The sequence below is a fragment of the Prionailurus bengalensis genome, chromosome B2 (genome assembly GCF_016509475.1).
Source record: "Prionailurus bengalensis isolate Pbe53 chromosome B2, Fcat_Pben_1.1_paternal_pri, whole genome shotgun sequence".
In the NCBI taxonomy this organism is placed as follows: domain Eukaryota; kingdom Metazoa; phylum Chordata; class Mammalia; order Carnivora; family Felidae; genus Prionailurus; species Prionailurus bengalensis.
The window spans coordinates 123,697,885-123,719,709 of record NC_057349.1 but is presented as its reverse complement, the minus strand read 5'-3'; the positions used below and the strand labels follow the sequence as shown (position 1 = coordinate 123,719,709).

General features: G+C 42.3%; 1 protein-coding gene across 3 annotated transcripts in view; it reads left to right on the top strand.

Moving 5' to 3' along the window:
- The first annotated feature begins 247 nt into the window (after nt 1–247).
- IL20RA (interleukin 20 receptor subunit alpha) overlaps nt 248–21,825 on the top strand; it is a 35,747-nt gene continuing 14,169 nt past the window's right edge. The window contains exons 1-2 of one of the 3 annotated variants that reach the window (XM_043593103.1): nt 248–370; nt 21,210–21,345. In XM_043593103.1, coding sequence (XP_043449038.1) covers nt 21,269–21,345 — 77 coding nt within the window. In that variant the 5' untranslated portion in view covers nt 248–370; nt 21,210–21,268. Of the gene's footprint in view, nt 371–666; nt 888–21,209; nt 21,346–21,825 lie in introns of those variants that run through there. The other 2 variants (XM_043593102.1, XM_043593104.1) reach the window with 2 other exon arrangements.

Sequence of the window (21,825 nt, the reverse complement as noted above, 5' to 3'; positions counted from 1 at the left end):
GGGCCCTGGATGCTCGGTCAGGCTCTCGGCGCTGCGTGCCTGGGGACTGGAGATCGCGCTGGCGGCTGGGCTGGGGCGGGACGCGGGTGGGGCGCGGCCGCGGCACCGCCTCCCTGGGCGCCGGGCCACCGTGAGCGCCGCGCGCAGCCCGAGCGGTGGGTGCCGGGCTCCGACGGAGGCCGCGGCTCGAGGGGGCCGCGGGAGGCTGCGGGACGCCCGCGGGGATGTGACCCAGCCCCGCCGCCCATGTGGGCCCGCCGACCCCCGGCGAGGGCGGCGGCCAGAGGGGTCCAGGCGCCCGGGCGCGCGGCCCTGCGGCTGCTGCTGCCGCCGCTGCTGCTGTTTGCGGCCGCGCCGTCGGGATGCGCAGGTAGGTCCGTGGCGGCGGGGCCAGCCCCTTGCGGGACGCGGATGTTCCCGGGCGGGTTCCGCAGACGGCGCAGCGCCGACCGGCTCGTCCGCCGGCCGGGTGTCGCGCTGGCTCGGCCTGGGGGTCTGCGCGGCGAGCCCCCGGAGAAACTCGCCGCAGCCCGCCGCGCGCCTGCTTCTGAGTCAAGTTTGCAGGACCGAGCGTTTCACACTTTCCATTGCGCGGGTGGCAGGGAGGCGGAGGAAGTGTGACAGTGGTGGCTCTGAGTGGAACCCACAGCTCGGAGCCTGCATTGGGCGCCGGTGACCCGCGCAGCGCCCTCGCCCGCACCGACCTGCCGCCCTTTAACAGGGGCCAACCCCGGGGCCGGCGGTGACCACGGCGCTTTATACCGGACTCCCCGGAAGGGTCTGCTCGGAAAGAACAGGGTCTAGAAAGCGGCAGTGTTTCTAAAGTAAGATCACTTCTCCTGAGCACGTCATTTTTTTTCCCCCTTTGTGGTTAGGACCGTGTACAGGTAAGTGCTCTTTGATGTTTCGGAAATCACAAAACTTCTATGGTTGACATAAGGTAAGCGAAATGTGTTTTGCTGTGTTTTTAAGTTTAAATTCTACCAAGTGGGATCCAGTAAGCCAGGATGATTCATTAACCTGATTTCTTTCTTTCTTCTGCTTTTCTGATATATAAGAAAAAGACTTTTTTTAAAGCAAGATATCTGGGATTTTTTTTTTTTTAATTAAAACCAGCAAAGCTTCCCAGGATACTGTACTTTGTAGAGACGTGGTTCAGGCTTTTAACTTTTACTGTTAACCCAGAGCTGAACAACGGTGAATGCAGAAAGTTGTCCGTGAAAGTGCAGTGTTCTTAATAGTCAAATAAAAAGTTATGTGCAATACAGTTATTACGGAAGCAACCCAAGTGTCCATGGTAGGTGAATGGATAAAGGTGTGATGCACACATACATACACCACACATGGGAATATTACTCAGACATTAAAAAGAATAGGATCTAGGGACTCCTGGGTGGCTCAGCAGGTTAAGCGTTGGACTTCAGCTCAGGTCATAATCTTGTGGGTCACGAGTTCAAGTCCCTCATTGGGCTCTGTGCTGACAGCTCAGAGCCTGGAGCCTGCTTCAGATTCTGTGTCTCCCTCTCTCTCTCTGCCCCTCACCCACTTGTGCTCTCTCTCTCTCTCTCTCTCTCTCCCACACACACACATACACACACACACACACACACACATACACACACACTCAAAAAAAAGAATTTTATTTATTTATTTTATTTATCAAAAATAAATAAAAACAGAAAATTTTTAAAAATAGGAGCTTGCCCTTTGCAACAACATGAGTGGACCTAGAGAGTATTACACTAAGTGAAACAAGTCAGGTAGAGAAAGACAAATACCATAGGATTTAACTTGTGTGTGGAATCTGAAAAAAATAAAACAAATGAGGAAACAAACGAAAAGCAGAAACAGACTCATAAATTGTGAGACCAAACTGATGGTTGCCAGAGGGAGGGGGGCTGGGAAATGGGCAAAATGGGTGAAGGGTAGGGGGAGATACAGTCTTCCAGTTATGGAATGAATACATCACAGGGATAGAAGGTACCACACAGGGAATAGAGTCAGTGGTATTATAATAACACTGTACAGTGACAGCAGCTATACATGTGAGCATAGCATAACTATAGACTTGTGGGATCACTGTGTCTACACCTGCAACTAATGTAACATTGTGTGTCAACTGCGCTTCAGTAAACATGCAAGAAGTTCAATACAATTCCAAAACGTAATATGTTTCAACAATAGATTTTATACCCCTAAGCGTTTCTCGTCTAAATCCTAAATTTATCAAAAATTATGGTTATTTTTTAAAATTATGGTTATTTTATTTTGTGTTTATAAACTTATTTATAATATATTATCATATGATTTTGTATTGTATTATTTTCTAGTTATTTCCTACATAGGCTCAACGGGATGAGACTGCTCCTGACTTACGCCAATATTGAGGCTTAAACTAACAGATAGGAATTTGTTTGTTTCTGTAATCAAAGACGGACATAAAGTGTGCTCCATAATTGGGTTGGGGACTTAACAACAGAAGGCAGTAATATTCTCGGCTTGACAAAGCCCAGATGAAACTCTTCTCTGATCCACGAGACCCAGGTGCTATTTTCTTCTGGGTCCTCAGGTACCCTAAGGACCGCTGGAAAAAGCAGGTTAGAAGCTACTTAGATACCATACCTACCTCTTAATAGCGAGTGACCTCTATCCTGATGGATCAACCACAATATGCACCAAACAATGTGAGCTTTCTAAGGGTTGGATGACATTGCCACTCTTGGGCAGGTGAATACTTTAAGTTTTTGAACTTTTTGGCACAAAAATTCATTCACCCAACTCAGGCTTTGGGTCAGACTGTATAATACCAAACACTCAGAGTGAGAGAAAAAGACATCAACACTCTGGGAAAATAGTTATATTTCATTTCAGGTAAGCTTTTAATGGAATTCAGAACATCTGTGATGCAAGTGTGACACACGCTCAGTTTCACTCTCTAAACTCTCCAGGGACAGAAGTTTCACCAGGAAGTTTATTCCTGTACGTTTCAAACTCTGCCCTGGCAGCCCATTCCCATACTTATTCTTCAGTGAACATAAAGAACTGTAGTCAGCATTATATAAAAAGCATTCAAAGCCAGTAAGAGAGAGCAGGAGAAAATAACTTTCCAAGGTCCCGTATCCCCTCTCCTCAAGCCCTTCGGGGGCATCCATTGCTGTAGAATGATTTGGGGTTTTTTTGTTTGTTTTTTTTTAATTGTTTAATGTTTATTTATTTTTGAGATAGTGGGTGAGCAGGGGAGAGGCCAAGAGAGAGAGAGACACAGAATCCAAAGCAAGCTCCAGGCTCCAAGCTGTCAACACAGAGCCTGACGCGGGGCTCAAACCCATGAACCCGGAGACCATGACCTGAGCCACAGTTGGACGCTTAACCAACTGAGCCACCCAGGTGCCCCGATTGCTGTAGAATAATTCTGACCTCCCCCACAATGTTTTTTGTGGACCACTTCTCCCAGATTCTCAGCCTTACCTCACACCGCTTACTTCCTGCTCTGCTGGCCTTTTTCCAGTTTCTAGAACAAAGCCAAACCACTTTTCATCTCAGAGAAATAAGATACTTGTAGTTCCCTCTGCTAGAGTGCTCCTACCCACTCTAGCCCCAGCTAACTGGTTGCTCACACTTGGCATCTCACCTTCAATATGCCTTCATCAAGGAGATCTCCCCTAAATCCCCGAAGAAAGAAAAAAATATGGAGTTTATTATGTCTGTGAACAAATGAGCCTAACTTTAGTTTTGGAGCTTTTGGATTACAGTCTAAATATTACTACTACACCTATCTATGCTTATTAGACTAATATACTATAATTAGCATGGTGAAGGTATTTGTTGAAGTGTCTCTTCTCTGATATCAACACAGCAGCATTTGGGTATTCTGTTTCACTGAGAAGTTATTTGTACACACACAAACGATTCCGGTGAACTAACAAAATTCCCTTCATTATTTTTTTTTTAGCTTTTCCTTTTGAAATAATTTGAGACTTACAAAAAAAGTTCCAGAAACAGAAGAGTTTCCATAAATCCCTTACCCAGTTTCTCCCGAGTTTAGCATCTTACATAACCATTGTACAATGTTTGGAACCTGGACATTAACTTTGGTATAATACATTCACTGAACCGTAGACCATGCTCACATTTCAACAATGTTTCCATTGAGGCTCTTTTTCTGTTCCAGAATCCCGCTTTACATTTAGCTGTCATTGTCCCCTTTGTGTCCTCCAATCTATAACAGTTCCTCATGCCCGTGACACTTTGGAGTGCCATCTTTTCCTTAACATGTCCCTCCATTTGGGTTCATCTGATGTCTCTTCATGTTGAGAGTGAGGTTATTCCTCTTGAGCAAATTGTGTTGTCTTTCTCAGTGCATCATAGCCAAGGATTTATGATATCAATGTCTTCTTGGTGGTGGTGTTGACCTTGATCACTTGGTTAAGATGGTGTCTGCAGGGATTCTCACTGCAGTTACTGTTACGTTGGAGCAGACATGAGGCAATTTCTTGTATCTTTGCATGGCTTCCACATTTATCAGCTGAGGCTCATCCCCAGCCTGTCTGGAGAATATCATGTGCCTCAGATCCAAGCATGTAGCTGTAGACATCATCAGCCTCAGTCTTCAAAATGTGTGCACCCACTGCCTATAACTATGTATTGATCTTCCTGTAGAATAAATTCAAGAAAGGCAGTATTCACACTCCAGAGAATAAGTAAAGAGATTTGTTACCTCTGGCAGGTGGTGTGGTATAGGAACAAGGGGGTAGGGATGAGGGGGGCGTGACAGTTCTGAGTGTAACTTTTCGTATAGCTCTGGCTGTCAGAGCCATGGGTAGGACATACATTTTCCATTGAAACATAAACTCTGGACAAAGGAATAGGTAGATGGAATTATTAGTATTATAAAGTAAATACGTTAGCATAAGCATTTCAACATAAAACATTATGCTATTTTTATCACATTTTATTTTATTTATTTTTTAATTTTTTAAGGTGTCTTTATTTTGAGAGAGAGAGAGCATGCACAAGCAGATGAGGGGCAGAGAGAAGGAGAGACAGAATCCCAAGCAGGCTCCACACCATCAGCCAGAGCCCAGTGTGGGGTTCAAACTCACAAACTATGAGATTATGACCTGAGCTGAGATCAAGAGTCTGGTGCTTAGCCAACTACGCCACCCAGGTGCCCCTATTTTAATATTTTAAATAAATAAAACTGCCTATCTGTGTGTTGCCTTTGCTAGTGCTCGGCATAGTACTTTTCACAAAATACTACTCAGTAAATTTGCATTTTTTGCTTAAAAGCACCTTTCGTTACATACATGTTATTTTTAATTTTTTTTTCAACGTTTATTTATTTTTGGGACAGAGAGAGACAGAGCATGAACGGGGGAGGGGCAGAGAGAGAGGGAGACACAGAATCGGAAACAGGCTCCAGGCTCTGAGCCATCAGCCCAGAGCCTGACCTGGGGCTCGAACTCACGGACTGTGAGATCGTGACCTGGCTGAAGTCGGACACTTAACCGACTGCGCCACCCAGGCGCCCCACATGTTATTTTTAAAATGATTTTCTATTTGCATCTTTTTCTTCTTTGCACAGCCTTACCAGGTATTACTGACATATTCGCTTCCATGATTATTTAAAAAAAAAAGAAAAAGACATCTTAGAATCTGAATAATCAGATTTTAACGAGTGAAATCATTTTATCCATCTTATTAACATTACACTCATGCTATGATTGTGATATTCTGACAGCATTCTTAATTGTTCTCGGTCCACATTTATGATTATCTGACACAAATGCTGATACCAGAAAAATGAATTAAATCACTATAACCAATTCCAGGATGTGTCAATTACTTATAAAATTGGAGGACAAGAAAACTTTAGGAAAAAATTGCTGGCTGGAGACATTAAAATTAAATCCTTCCTCTGCTTTAGCTTCAGAATTCCTTTGGGTGTAGAAACCTGGGGGTGACAGGACATTCAAGTCCCATCCAGCTGCTTCTCCAGTGAATCTCCTTGGTGGCTTTACTTCCGGGTCATTGCCTGTCTGCTATTTGAGTACCTGTCATTACGGGCAACTCACTGCATGGCACCCAAGGCGGGATGTGCTGTCATCGCAGACTTCCTACCGTGAAAATGTTCTTCCATATAATGAGCTAAATTCTTAATCTCTTTGACCTCCACCCATTCCTGGTGCTCGCTGTATGCTGCGAAGGCCATGCGGGACGAGCTGTGCAGGTAACTGAATGTAGCCATCTGGGTCTTCTTTCCTCTCCGCTAACCACCTTCCCCGTTATGTCATGCCGGCCTCTCTCTCCTGGTCTTTCTAGTATGTGTGTGTTCCAGTTTGTCTGCAAGCTCCCAGGCTGCCTCCGCGTAGATCGTGATGACATGGCTGGTCTACTACATCCGAAGCCCTACACCTGGCGTGTTTGTTCTTAAATAACTCAGCTTCAGGTTCTTGGTGAACACAGGGTTCCTGATGCCTATAAGGTGCCCTCGTTTTCTCTGTTCTCCTCTCCTAGGAGACACAGACTCTGACCCCTCACGTAAACTCAGACTTTCATATTAAGACAATCTCGCTTTGCGAAAGTGGTTTCCTTTCTGTTGGCTTCTCAGAGTATAGAGGATGGAAATATGGCGTAATGTTTCATCTAGAGCTTGTGAGGTCTGTGATGGGGGTCTTTGGATACCTTTTCCTGGAAAGAAAATTTTTGCTGATTATCTATTCGACTCTGGTTCTGTTTTTTGCCTGTGATGGTCACCGCGTTGCACATTGAGCCACAAAACGGCTTCCGCACAGACACACGCTCCTTTCCCAAATGCCAGCTTTACGTCCAGTCACAGAGAAATAGCATAATTTTTCGTGTACAGATTTGTCAGTAAGTTGTCCTTATACTTCCAGATTGTCAACATGTATACTATGCATTCAGCCTCCTCAGAGTTCCAGCCCATACAGTTACATTTGTATTTTGGTGATAAGAGGGGTTTTTTTGGTGACCGCGTCGTCCTAGCTAAAACATTTGTTTCCATCATTCCCCCATTTAAATGATCTCCTACGTCAGTCCCCTCATCTTTACTTTCTAGAGGTTCGGCAGCCCTTAAGGAATTTATCATTCTCCTCAATAAGCATCGTGTTCATTTTTGAGGAATGATAGAAGCGAGCAAATGACCCCTCCTGGATTAGTTTTCTAAGGCCGCCATAACAAAATACTACCAATTGGTGGCCTAAAATAATGTAAATTTATTATCTCATGTTTCTGGAAGTTAGAAGTCTGAAATCAAGATATGGGCAGCTCTCCTTCTGAGAGCCATGAGGGAACATCTGTTCCAGACCCCTCTCCTAGCCTCTGGTGGTTGCTGGCCATCTTTGGCCTTCCTTGGCTTGTTGAACATCCTTCCAATTCTCTGCCTTCACATGGCGCTCTGTCTCTTCACATAACCTTCTCTCTTTGTGTCCAAACTTCCCCTTTTTATAAGGATGCCAGCAATATTGGATTAGGGCCCACCCTAATGACCTCTTTCTAACTGATCATCTCTACAAGGACCCTATACCTAATTACGGTTACTTTATGAGGTACTGGGGGTTAGGATTTCAACATACTTTTTTTGGGAGGCACAGTTGAATTCATACCCTCACAGGCTCACAGGGCAGTGAGCACAGGCTCATAGGGCAGGATCCGTGGGCTTGGCTTCTAGAGTGGAGAAAAGCGACCTTTTCATCCCCATGCAGTGGCTCTCCTCTTCAACATGGCCACTGCCGAAGGACAACTTTCCTGGGAGCGTCATGCCTGGAAGCCTCCCCTGAGAGTGTTGAAGGCAGAGACGAGGTCTTCTCTTGTATGTTCCATAACATGAACATAAGAGAGAGCCACTATCTTGTAATATACACAAATGTTGAATTTTTATTTTGTAAACCTAAAACGAAGATAATGTTATAGGTCAATTATACCTCAATAAAAATAAAAAGGGAAAGCCATCAATAGGTATGTAATAAAGACAGTGAAGTTTAAGTTTCTTCAGCAGAGGGACTCACTCTCCTGAGATCTCCACCTCCAGCTTCTCTGAGGGGCACTTCAACTACAAAATCCTCACCCTTGATCCAACAAGGACCATTTTCATATTTCAGGTTAACTATCCATCTAATTCCAAGCCAGACCTCCTCCTCCAATTTTGATTAAAATATATGTGTTTCAAAAGGCCCACTAAATTATCTACTAAATACTCTACTTTGTTATTAAAAATTAGCTCCTAATTTCTAAGTGCAAAATAGAATATTGCATTCAGCTCAGGAGCAAATAACTTAGGGGGATAAGGTAGTTGAGGTGATCAGATTTAATGAAGAAGAATTACCTTAACAGCCCATGCATCCATTTGGAGTTTTCAGGAATTAGTATATAACTTGACACACTGTGATTTTTAAATAATTTTCTTTTGAACACTTGTTATTCATGCAATGTCATTCATTCATATATATCAGGAAGAAGTCTAGGCACTGAGGTGAACAAGAAAACAAGGTCTCTTTCTTCACAGAGCTTTTGGTCTCAGACAGGTAATTACATTAAGGTATAAATGCCAGGGGCATCTGGGTGGCTCAGTCTGTTAAGCATCCAACTCTCGGTTTTGGCGCAGGTCACGATCTTGAGGTTTGTGAGTTTGAGCCCTGCATCAGGCTCTGTGCTGACAGTGCAGAGCCTGCTGGGGATTCTCTCTCTCCCTCTCTCTCTGCCCCTCCTGTTCCCTCTCTCTCTCAAATAAAACCAAGCTCTTTACAAGCACAGGGGTGCCTGGGTGGCTCAATGGGTTAAGCGTCTGACTCTTGATTTCGGCCTAGGCAGTGATCTCACGGTTTGTGAGTTCAAGCCCCTCTTCAGGCTCTGTGCTAACAGCATGGAGCCTGATTGGGATTCATTCTCTCTCTCTCTCTCTCTCTCTCTCTCTCTCTCTCTCCCTCTCTCTGTCTCTCTCTCTCTCAAAAAAAAAAAAAACACAAAACTTTAAAAAACACAGAACAAGGTAACCAATTGAGTCTAGAAGTCAGGCAGGGCTTCCTATAAAAAGGGTCCTTTAAACTGAGACTTACAAGAGTTGCTGGTTATATATATATATATATATATATATATATATATATATATAATTTTATATATATATCAATTCACATTTGCCCTACTTGAGAAAAGATACATTAGAAAAGCAATGAGATTTCAAAGTAAATGTCTTACTATGAACAAATACTTCAAACACTTTTAGGGGCCCCTGGGTGGCTGTGAGTTGGGCATCTGACTTTGGCTCAGGTCATGATCTCACAGTTCATGAGTTCAAGCCCCACATCAGACTCTGTGCTGATGGCTCAGAGCCTGGAGACTGCTTCAAATTCGGTATCTCCCGCTCTCTCTGCCTCCCCCACTCATGCTGTGTCTCTGTCTCTCTCAAAAATAAATAAACATTTTTAAAAAAAATTTTTAATGCTTTTAGGAAAAACAAAATTCAATAAATAGTTCTAGGTAGGCTGGCATCCATATTATATAAAATAATATCATTCAATATAAATTAAGGTCTGTTTCATTTAAGATTTTAGCAGGAAAATACAGGCATATCTAATTTTATTGCACTTTGTAGATAGTCCAGCTTTTACAAATTGAAGATTTCTGTCAACCCTGTGTCGAGCAGGTAAGTCTATCAGTGCATTTTCCCAGCCACATTTGTTCATTTTGTGTCTCTGTATCACATTTTAATAATTCTTGCAATATTTCAAGCTTTTTAGTTATTGTTATATTTCTTATAGTTCTCAGTGATCTGTGATCAGTGGTTGTGACTTGCTGAAAGCTTAGAGGATGGTTAGCATTTTTTAGCAATAAAATATTTTTAATTAAGTTGTGTACATTTCTATTTCTATTGAACACTTAATAGACAACAGTATAGTGTTAACATAACTTTTATATTCACTCAGAAACCCAAAAAGCTAAATCCTGCTCTAAGCATAGTCAGTCTATAAATTACCAGATAGTTAATATTCTTTTTTCCACACCTACAGTTCTTTCTTATATACTTTTCAGTTCTTTTTTTTTTTTTTGATAAAACTACACATCAACAAACAAAAAGTGGGCAGGAGTAGGAAGCTTCATAGCTGTAGGACGGCCTGACTTCAAGGTCATTGGCAGCCTCAAGTCACTGTGGTCTGTGGGGCTCTTTGCAATACTGAATCAAACCACAAACAATTATCAAAAGGCACAATTGTTACAGCTGTGGTTTTGCAAGCTGGGGCTTCTGTCCTCGGTGCTATTTCCCACTTCCTTAATCAACACAGTCCTTTGAAGGCCCTGTTAGCTTTAGTGAGCAAAGGCAGTGTCTTAATTGATCCACTCAGTTGTTCATGGACAAGTTCCAAGGCTGTGAGTGCCAACAGTGCCTTTGGTTCTTCCTTGTGCGCGGCCTCTTCATGGTTGCTCTGCTTTTCTCATCACCAGTGTTCTTTTTTTTTTTTTTTTTTTTACATCTTGTGGGCAGTTAAGGACCTAAAAGAGCTGATCTTCAGTGTGGCCTAAGCAGCACGTGCAACGTCTGTTCATTTTATTGCATATAGTTACACAACTTCGAGGCGTAATTCAACCCTACTCTAGTCATTCTCGAAAATATCAAAGCATCTACCTGTCACTAGAGAGGAGAGCTAGCCTAGTGAAAAAAATTTACCTGACTGTTTTTGATGGCTACTGTCTGCTTCTATCCTTGTCTTGTTCAGCGGGAAAATCTGAGATCACAATGGGGACCACACTCATCAGCCTCATTTCCCTCAAAATTCCAGTCTACAGTGAACAGAAGCAAATACTAATAACTACTTCCAAATTTCCACTAATTATTTTTGAAACTCTCTTACTTTTTCCATGTTTTTCCCCCCATTTTTAGCTTGGTGATTTTCCCTCTGAAAATTTCAAGTGATGGAGGTATTGACGAAAGAATGGCTTCCGTGAGAATATAAAGAAATACTAGTTGTGAAAATGATTTGAACAATAAAGTCGATGATAGTTAATGAATACCTGCTGATTCAACTTGGAATTCCCAGTAGCTATTCTTTCTAATACCTTAGTGGTCCCAAATGGTTTGCCTTTGACTCTTTTCTTTCATTTCCTTTCTGAGGCAAGTTATCAGTAGTATAGACTCCAACCCACATTTGAATCTACCTTACTTTTCCAGATACTATGATGTTCATTATTACAAATCCAGCTACTTTAGAGAGATCACAAAATGTGGAGAAAATCAAGTTCCTGTCCTTAAAAGGCTAATTTCTAAAAACGAAAGGAAGACATTTATATGAGAGGTGATATAATTTAGTGCAACTGGTTTTCTAACAGCAGGGCTGACATATTCAAGTTAATGGTGTCTTCAAAATAGGCATTTTAGAAGGCAATGTACAAAATATCTCACAACAATGTATTTCTTAAGCTCCTCTTTTCAGAGTTCCGGGTAGAGCCTGCATGCATTGGTCAGAATAACCCATTAAGTGGCAAACCTTCATCTTGGAGATGGGATTTAATTTTCAAACGCGTTCCAAGCCATTTCCAACAAACTTGGGTAATCAAGATGAGAAGTCAGGTTATGGTTTTGCAAAAACAAGGTGTGATTATAAAAAAAAAGAGATGGAAATATTCGTATGTTTGTAAGTTATCTTTGAAAACAATTATAGCTGAAAGGAAGTGTGCCCTAAATGCCACGAGCTGAGCAGTACCCTGGCAATAATTATAAACCCTCCCACAGGAACTACATGGAAGATGCACACTGTCTTTGATGGGTCAACTCCAATCTCCTTATTTTAAGAAGTCATCTCGACCTTAAACGCCTCCTTGCTATCAAGAACCGACAGCAATAGTCAAAAACATGTTTAAGCACATAAATTTATTTATTGAGGTGTGGCCATAAAGAAATAACACCGTTTTTTCTGTATGACTTATGCATCACTCATCCACATAAATGTTCACATACCTGGCAGGGAAAGCATATATTGATGGATCATGTCCCAGATTCAGATCCTATCTGCTCTTTGAGAGCAGGGCCTTCTGTGTGTTTCTCTCCTCTACTGCCCTAGCACCTGTCAGCACTCTTTCTAGCACACGGTAGGTACCTAGTAAACATGTTGAATGAATGATATGACTATGTACAGTTTCACCAGGAAAAGCTTCAATGAAGAAGAAATACTTGGGTTTTCCTCATTGAATTTCTTATATCTCTCCTTAGAAGCAATCATCTACGACGTGCAAAATCTATAATGATCATACAATCCCCTTCTTCCTGCCAACTGTGTTCTCAGGATCATTTCTGAAAGGCAGTAGGCAAGTGGCCTACTATAGGAGCCCAGTCATGGTCAGAACTCTTGAACTCAACCAAGGATCCCTGCAAATGGCTGAATAACCATGGCCAAATCATTCAGCCTCTCTGGGGCTCTGTCTATTCAGCTGTAAAGTGAGAATAGTAACTATCGAGGACAACACTGAGCTAATAATGATTGAGCTCTTTCTTTGTGCCGGGCACTGTTCCAAGAGGTCTATGGAAAGAATCTTATTTTTTTTTTTTTAGCGTTTATTTATTTTTGAGAAAGAGAGACAGAATGTGAGCAGGGAGGGGCAGAGAGAGAGGGAGACACAGAATCTGAAGCAGGCTCCAGGCTCTGAGCTGTCAGCACAGAGCCCAACCTGGGGTTTGAACTTATGAACCGTGAGATCATGCCCTGAGCTGAAGTCGGACACTTAACTGACTGAGCCAACCAGGCGCTCTGGAAAGAATCTTATTTAATCATCCCATCAAGCCTATGAAGCAGATAGTATTATTTTGTTTTAGAAAGAGGAAATTGAGGTGCAGACATAAATAACGAACTTGGGGATGCACGACTGGTAAGTGGTAGAGAAGGGAGTGGACCCCAGTGTAGCTCTAGAACTCTTGCCCTTAGAACTTCTCTCTGACCAACTCACATAATCAATTACTAGAAGCCAGAGAGAGAGAGGGCCAGCGACCACCCTATATAACGTACACTATTATTAGAGAGAAAAGTGAGGGAGCACACACATGTGGCAGAGAGTGGGCAAAGATACAGTAGAGAAATAACAGTGGAGATGGCGGTTAAGGGAAAATCATCAAGTTTACAGGAACTAATGTTAACACCGAACCATGCTCTCGCCTTTATAGACAGCTGCGTATCTTTTCTTAGGTACGTAGTTCCTGACTCGCATTTTAAGGGCTGTTGTTAGATGACTGATTTTTAAGAACACTTGATATATAATTAAGGAGGAGAAGAGAGAGGAGTTAACAATTTTCAGGAGAGATGATTTACAACTTGAGACAAAAGAAAATCTGCTTGTCCTTTCGGCATGGTGACGTTAGAACAATATCTAAGGGATTGCACCAGTGCATAAAAGCAGCAATGCTGTTTGGCTCTCACTTGGTGTGTTCAGGATGAGTTATTTACAGCTTTTGCTTCCCGAAATTAGTTAATCGCCCTCTGGTGCTTTTTCTTACCTCTTTCACCCTCACTCCCCACAGAAAGGATTGATACAAACATATTAAGGTATTTTCCTATTTCAAAAGATACAATAGGTAGCAGCCACTTGTCATGCATGGGCGACTGTTCCTTCATTCAAAAGGATCTGTTGAAGGGCTCCTGAGTGGCTCGGTCAGTTAAACATCCGACTTGGGCTCAGCATGATCTCACGGTCCGTGAGTTCGAGCCCCGCGTCGGGCTCTGTGCTGACAGCTCAGAGCCTGGAGCCTGCTTCGGATTCTGTGCCTCCCCCTCTCTCTGCCCCTCCCCTGCTCTCTCGCTCTTGCTCTCTCTCCCTCAAAAATAAAGCTAAACATTAAGAAAAATCATCTGTGGAGTGTCTGCTGCTGGTGATGATTCCCTGGGTACAATGTAGGTTTACCAAGGCGGTTTCAAGGTACCACCACCAAGATTTGGCAGTTCAGGGTGTTCCATCCCCATTCAGTGCACATGTGCTTCTGGGTCCTGCCCCGTCTCCAGGATTTATGTGAGTCCCATCAGCCCCTGCTTAGTTCAGTTCAAAAGCATTCATTCACCAGGCACTGGGTCTACAAAGACTGTAAGTCATGGAGTCCAGTGTCCAACAGCTCAGAGCATGGTGATTCCTTCGCTGTGCTCCAGCTTCAGAAGGAGAGAGGGGACTGGGAACTGGAGACTGTCTCTGGGCAAGGCTGGGCCGGGTGTCCTCTGTGCTGAGGTCCCCTGGTTAGTCATAGGCTTGAGAAACTTGAATGGCCCCAAAGGGGAACTCACCAGAGGTGGATGCCTTTGTTGAGCCTCTTACAGCCTGGTTGTTTTGCTCACTGCTGAATGAACATACAGTCTATGATAAGAAAGTCATAACGCCTCAACCCCCAAAGACAGAGGTTTGGGTAACCCTGAGCCTGATTACCCTGACCCTTCGTGAGTTCACTCTGAAAACCTCACCACTTTTGGTGGGTGTTCATCAGGCACTAATTTATGCATAGGCTTTTCCCACAGTGCAGCAAGATGGAAATATCTTTTACTGTCAGGCATATAGTTAAAACTGCAACACTCTTGCAGGGACGTAGGATTAGCTTTGAGGCCACTAGAAAATGTTACATACCACTGCACTACACCTGAGACCTGTATCTATACAAGGTATTGGAAAACTCCGTGTGCCAGTCCAACAGCTTTATGATTTAGGATGTGAAATGGATGGAATGTCAGGGAATCGGACCTGTACTTACAGGCCATAAATCTATGTGGAAAAAAAATGCTTTTGTTACCCATAAGCTGGCACATGACTCCTGATATTAGTGTGGGTGTGACGTATTTTCACTTCAGTGTTGGATAAATTATCTTATCAGTACTGGCAGAGTAGAAAAATGACTTATGGCAATTTAAATGTTTACTCAGGGGTGTCTTCTTTAGGTTTTCCAAACTTGAAACAAACATAGTACCTAAAACCTTCACAAAGATTTAAAAACCCCAAGAAAACACTAGTTATCAATCATTTTCGTTAAAGTGTGCCATTTCTTCTTTAAAAAATGCTGATTCTAGGGGCTCCTGGGTGGCTCTGTCGGTTAAGCGTCCGACTTCGGCTCAGGTCATGATCTCACGGTTCGTGGGTTTGAGCCCCGTGTCGGGCTCTGGGCTGATAGCTCACAGCCTGGAGCCTGCTTTGGATTCTGTGTCTCCCTCTCTGTCTGCCACTCCCCCGCTCATGCTCTGTCTCTCTCTCTCAATAATAAATAAATGTTAAAAAAAAATTAAATGCTACTTCTATTCTATTCTATTCTGTTCTATTCTATACTTTGCATCATCAAAATAGATAAAAGGCAAGTATTCCTTGATAAATCCTCATTTGTTAACTTAGCTTTCATAACATAGTAATACTGTTGCTGATGAGACTCTTGTAGCTTCGCTTCATCAGGAGGTCCTGTTGTTTCTACTTTGAAAACAGGGCTGCGAGCTGCCCCCCCCCCCCATCTCCATATCTACAGCCAGCATCTGGGGGCAAGCCCATCCTTCCTCACTAAGACTGCTGTAATGATGGTCTTGCTGGTCCCTCCGGTTCTGTTCTTGCCCCCATCGGATCTTTTCTCCCCCCAGTAATGAAGTAATCTATTTGAAAGGTAAATAGGCTCAGAGCATCCCCTAGTGAAAAGGCTTTAATTCTTTCCCACTGAATTTCAAATGTAATCCAGATTCCTTCCCAGGCCTCGCAGAGATGGGGACTCTAGCGCCTTTGTACTAAAGCTTCTTCTTGGCCACACTCTCCTCTTCCTCACTTTTTTCCCCAAACACACCGGTCTTTTTCTTTTTAATGTTTATTTATTTATTTTTGGGAGACTATGAGCAGGGGGAGAGGCAAAAAGAAAGAGACACGGAAGATCCCAAGCAGGGTCGCACTGTCAGTGCAGAGCCCCACGTGGGGCTCAAACTCACGAACCATGAGATGGCGACTGGAGCGGAAACCAAGAGTCAGTAGCTTAACTGACTGAGCTACTCAGGCACCCCTCAAACACACTGGTCTTTTGATCGTTCCAAGGAGCTGTCTTTTGGGATGACATTTTTCCTATCTCAGGGGCCTTTGCCTGCCCTCCCAGCCCAAGCTGGCTCCTAAGACCCTATCTGAGTAGGTTCTGTGACCCACTGCTCCAACCTTGTTCCCTTTCATAGCCTGATCACCAAATTTACGAGTACATGTTTGTTCATTCGGCGACGAGTACATTGTTAACATTGTCCCTCTTCTTTCTAGTCTGGGAACTCTAGTCAGGAGCACATCTGTATTCACCACGAGGTATCTACATAGTAGCCCCTGTATTCATTTCCTGGGGCTTCCTTAACAGAGTACCGCAGCATGGCTTAAAACACCGTTTATTCTTACGGTTCTGGAGGTAGAATTACAAAACCAAGGTGTTGGCAGGGTTGTGCTCCCTCGGAAGCCTCTAGAGGACATTGCTTCTTTGCTTCTTTCAACTCCTGGTAGTCCCAGGCATTGCTTGGCTGGTAGAGCATCACTCCAGTCCTCCATTTGCAAAGAGCGTTCTCCCTGTGTCGCTGTGTCTTCATATGCTCTTGTAAGGACACCAGTCATATTGGATTAGGAGTCCTCTCTACTCCAGTATGATCTCGCCTTAACTACTTAACTGCTTAAGCTAACTACTTAACTACTAAGAACTTCAGTATATCTTTTTTGGGGAGAACACAATTCAACTTGTAATAGCACCTAACAAATATTAGTTGAATGAATAAATAAAATGACGACTGAACCGAAATTTCTCATCAATATAAGGGGGATTGACTACAGTATATTCTGTATAGGAGACAAAGAGCTAAAGCCCAAGGCCAAAGGAAGATACACATATTTCTACATCTTTAAGTGTTACTGTGGTTTCAAATTGATAGACGGGATGTACTCAACAACTAAAAAGACACGAGAATAGACTCAAACACAGCCTTCTAAAAATCTGTTTTTCTGGTCACCATACGTTGTCCGGGGATTGTGTCAAAGCAGAAATAGAGTTCCTGGGGCGCCTGGGTGGCTCAGTCGGTTAAGCATCTGACTTTGGCTCAGGTCATGATATTCCTGTTCATGAGTTCAAGCCCCGTGTCGGGCTCTGTGCTGACAGCTCAGAGCCTGGAGCCGGCTTCGGATTCTGTGTCTCCCTCTCTCTCGGCCCCTACCCCGCTTGCACGCTGTCTCTCTCTTTCTCTCTCTCTCTCTCTCTCTTGCAAAAATAAATAAACATTAAAAAAAATAGAATTCCTATTTGCATTCTGCAGGATCAGATATGGGCAGAAATAAAAGAAAATACTCTGAAAGGAAAAGGAAAAGGGTTTCCTACTACAAGGTGTGGTGGGATCTAAAGAAATTTACTGACTACGTAAATATCAAATATTTATTAAAACTTAAATTATTTTATATATGAAACATAAGATAATATGTGTTTTCTCATCAGTCTTCTCTTTGTTTAAATTCAGATAAGGATTAATTTGCAAAGAGGTAGCAGGTGAGTGAGGGGGTTAAGAGTATGGGTTCTAAACCCAACTCTTCCACTTACTAGCTAGGTGAACTTGTGCAACTTAATTTCTCTGTGCCTCAGTTTCCTCATCTGTATTATGGAGATGATAATAAGGGTGCCTTCCATAGAGCTGCTATGAGAAATGTATGATTTGGTTGTATAAAGCGCATAGAATTGTGTCGGCTACATGGTAAGGATTCAATAAATGTTAGCTACTATTTTCATTATATGCTAGCTATTTGCTCACTTCAACTAAATACTATGACATATAAAGGCTTTCATATTTATTATATTTTTTAAAGTCTTATGCAGGGCCACCTGGGTCACTCAGTCGGTTGAGTGCCTGACTTCGGCTCAGGTCATGATCTCACGGTTCATGGGTCCAAGCCCCGTGTCAGGCTCTATGCTGACAGCTCAGAGCCTGGAGCCTACTTCAGATTCTGTGTCTTCCTCTCTCTCTGTTCCTCCCCTGCTCACACTCTATCTCTCTCTCTCTCTCAAAAATAAACATTAAAAAATTTTTAAAGTCTTATGCAAATTGAGTTTTATTCACATACTATATCTACTATTAAAATAAAATCTCTTAGCCTGTCATGAATGGATCTCACTATCAACATAATTGTTAATCATGCCTAAAGACCTCTCATGTCCTACTGCAACCAGAACTAATCCAAGGGAGCAAGCTGTCCTTATAACTCTTCTTTGCGGAAAGGTCAAACCTCACCATAGCAAGAAATATCTATTTCCGTTGACCAAAGATAAATCATTAAAATTCCACAATTAACAAATATTATAAATGATACAGGTAAATAAATCACTATCAACCCTCCCCCCAAAACTGATAAATATCCATTTCTGGAAATAAAGGCAGACAGTCAAGATGTTAAGAAAGATGATTACATGGCTTAGTTTACTCTGATAAAAAATGGTTCAGAAACTTGCAGACCATGTCATAACAAGGAATATTTTGTGTCCCGGTATGACAGAGATGGGGGGATACCAGAACGTGACCTCCTTTTTCATGCTTTGATTCCCCCGTGACAGTGACCGAGAAAATTAAGTTACGTTAATTGGAATGAGCAATCCATTTTTTTTTATTCCAGGTTATTTCTTAAAAATTTTTAAAGTAGGTCTTAGAAATCTTGAGAATTCTGTCAATTGTTTATTTTCACTTAAGGATGAACACCTGAACATGTCTCAGTCGGTTGTGTCCAACTTCAGTTCAGGGCATGATCTCACGGTTCATGAGTTTGAGCCCCACGTCAGGCTCTGTGCTGAGCCTGCTTCGCATTCTGTGTCTCCCTCTCTCTCTGCCCCTCCCCTGTTTGCACCCTGTGTGTGTGTCTCTCTAAAATAAATAAGCATTAAAAAAAACTTAAAAATAAATTTAAAAATAAAGATGAACAGAAATCAGTGTTGTTGAAGATAAAGATTCGTATAGATTAAACACAGAGACATGTGCCTAGACTATAATATCTAGTATAACTTGTGTTTTATATCTCCAAACTCAAGTTGCCACAAACCAAATACTGTAGTTTCTTATCAGTTAGTTTCGTGAAGTCACGATTTGGTAATATTTTCCATCTGTGATATTATAACACACGGTCTATTTTAATTTTAGTTCTTACAAGATGCTAACCACTCTTCACATGTATGTGTCATATAAACATATAGAACTGTAGGTTTTAGATCTGAAAAGACCCTTTGAAGCTTTTTATGTTAAAAGTGTTCCTCACTTCCGAAAGGTTGAAAAGTACTATATTTCCTGGTACTGCCTCTCCATATTCTCTGTTTCATCCCCCAAAATCTGATTAAAAATCAGAACCTATTGATAGCACAGAGCAGTACGAAATCACTGATAATTATTCACGGCCTATAATCTCCAGGGAAAAAAAGCCAATACCAGTTGAAACACAGTGGTTCCAAAGAGTTAAAAGGTTAGAAATCAAAGACGACATTGAGTAGGCTGTGTTTTTTGAGATCCTCTCTACTCCTACCAGACTCAAACCCACACAGTAATCAGCTGATAGGGCTTCTCTTTGAGTATTTAACTTTCTTCTTAAAAATAAAACAGATATTTTAAAAAATGATCAGGGTGAAAAGTAGGAGCCATTGTGCATATATGTGTATATAGCATATGCACATACACCCAAACACATACTCAACCACCTATATTTTGGTTACTCTGCTGCACGGTTAAAGAGCTTATTTTGGCTTAGAAACCGGGTTCTATGACAAAATTTGACTCTGAAGAATTTTTTTTTCTTTTCATTTGGTTTGTGGAGTTATAATATGTTGCATAGTCCTAATCTTAACCAATGATTACCCTCAGGATAAAGCTAATTTCCTTCTCCAAATTAGTCCCAGCAAATTTACACAAGAATTATGAGACTTTAGCTAAGAATTGACCAGTCTTTGGTGAGTAGGCTAAATTTCATTTCCTAAGGTTGGATTGAAGGGTCAAAATTTGTTACTCTCCAAGTTCCATGACTAAAATGTGTATTTCTAATAAGATATGTTGTTTATAAAATCTGATTGTTTATTACCCAGGACTTTGTGATCTCTTCAATATCTTATTTTATTGAATTTTTAAAATTTGTTTATTTATTTTGAGAGAGCGAGAGAGTGCGTACAAACAGGGTCAGTGCAGAGCCCAGCGCGAAGCTCAATCTCACGAAATGTGAGGTCACAACCTGAGTCGAAATCAAGAGTCAGACGCTTAACTTACTGAGCCACCCAGGAGCCTCTCCAATATTTTAAATTAATATTTCGATTCTTACCGGTTACCAGTGATCTTTTTAATTTATTTTAATTCCAGGATCATCCTCGTTTTATTTGTCCTATGGAAAACTATCCTTTTATAAGAAACTACCCTCCACTTGCCTTTCGTCCTTTTCTAACTTGTTGGGAGTGACTCAATTCTTTACAATTTCTCTACAAAGAACTTCTACAAGGGAATCCTCTAGCATAGTTTTCTTAGAGCACAGTTATGTGAAAATACCAGCATTTAATTAAATGCATTGTCTTCTTTCACTGCTTTATTTTCTAATTATGGCTTTATTCCATACTTTAGCAAAGCTGCCCCTAACGCCAACCTCCAAAACTCGAACCTGGCAGGGCCATCCATCCCAAGTTTTCTTTCTGTATCTAACAAATGAATTATTTCAGTTATCTGCTGGTGCACAACAAACCACCCCAAAATTCAGTAGTTTAAAACAATCAGTTTATTATTTCTCACAAATCTGAGGGTTAACTGGTTCTTCTGCTGGTCTTATTTGGAGTCTCTCATGCAGCTTCAGTCTACGGCAGATGGGGCTAGAACGTCCGTGGTGGCTTCCTTCTGGCCCCCTGGTTGGAAAGGTGGGCCCAGCTGGGACCACTGAATGTTTCCGTCTTTGTGTGGCCTCGTCACGTGATTTCTCCAGCAGAGTAGCCCAGCTTTTTACATGGCAGCTCAGGACGTTCCAAAGGGCAAAGGTAGAAGCTGCCAGACCTTCTTAAGCCTCAGTCCTGGACTTATTTCCGTCACGTTCTGTTGGTTGAAGTGAGCCATGGGGTCAGCTCAGGTTTGGGAGGAAATACACAGGACACGAGGCCCAGAAGGTGTGGCTTGTGGGGGCCATGTCTGAAGACCATCTACTACAGGGACTTTGTTTTCTTTTTTCTCCATTAAGACCTCAGATCTTCTCTCCTCTTGCAGTTCCCTGCGTCTCTGGTGGTTTACCTAAGCCTACGAATATCACCTTCTTTTCCATAAACATGAGGAATATCCTACAGTGGAGTCCGCCAGAGGGTCTACAAGAAGCTGAACTTACTTACACTGTGCAGTATTTCATGTAAGTTAGTTCTTTTCCTTTTTGATAGTTTATACACATAAGACTCAGACACCTATTAATGGTGCAAAGATAAACCGTCTGTTGTATTAAGTAAGCATTTGGAAAAAAGAAAAGTTTTAGATATTTCATACTAAATTCTCTTGGGACGTTCTGCTAGATTAAATTAGGTAAACACTTCTTTGGGGCGCCTGGGTGGCTCAGTCGGTTGAGCGTCCGACTTCGGCTCAGGTCATGATCTCGCGGTCCGTGAGTTCAAGCCCCGCGTCGGGCTCTGTGCTGACAGCTCAGAGCCTGGAGCCCGCTTCGGATTCTGCGTTTCCCTCTCTCGCTGCCCCTCCCCCGCTCATGCTCTCTCTCTCTATCTGTGAAAAATTAATAAACATTAAAAAAAAATTTTTAATAAAGAAAAACACTTCTTTGTGGAGACAGAAGCATTGGGTGCTCAGGTGAGGGAAAATTACTTAAATGGAGGAAAGAAGT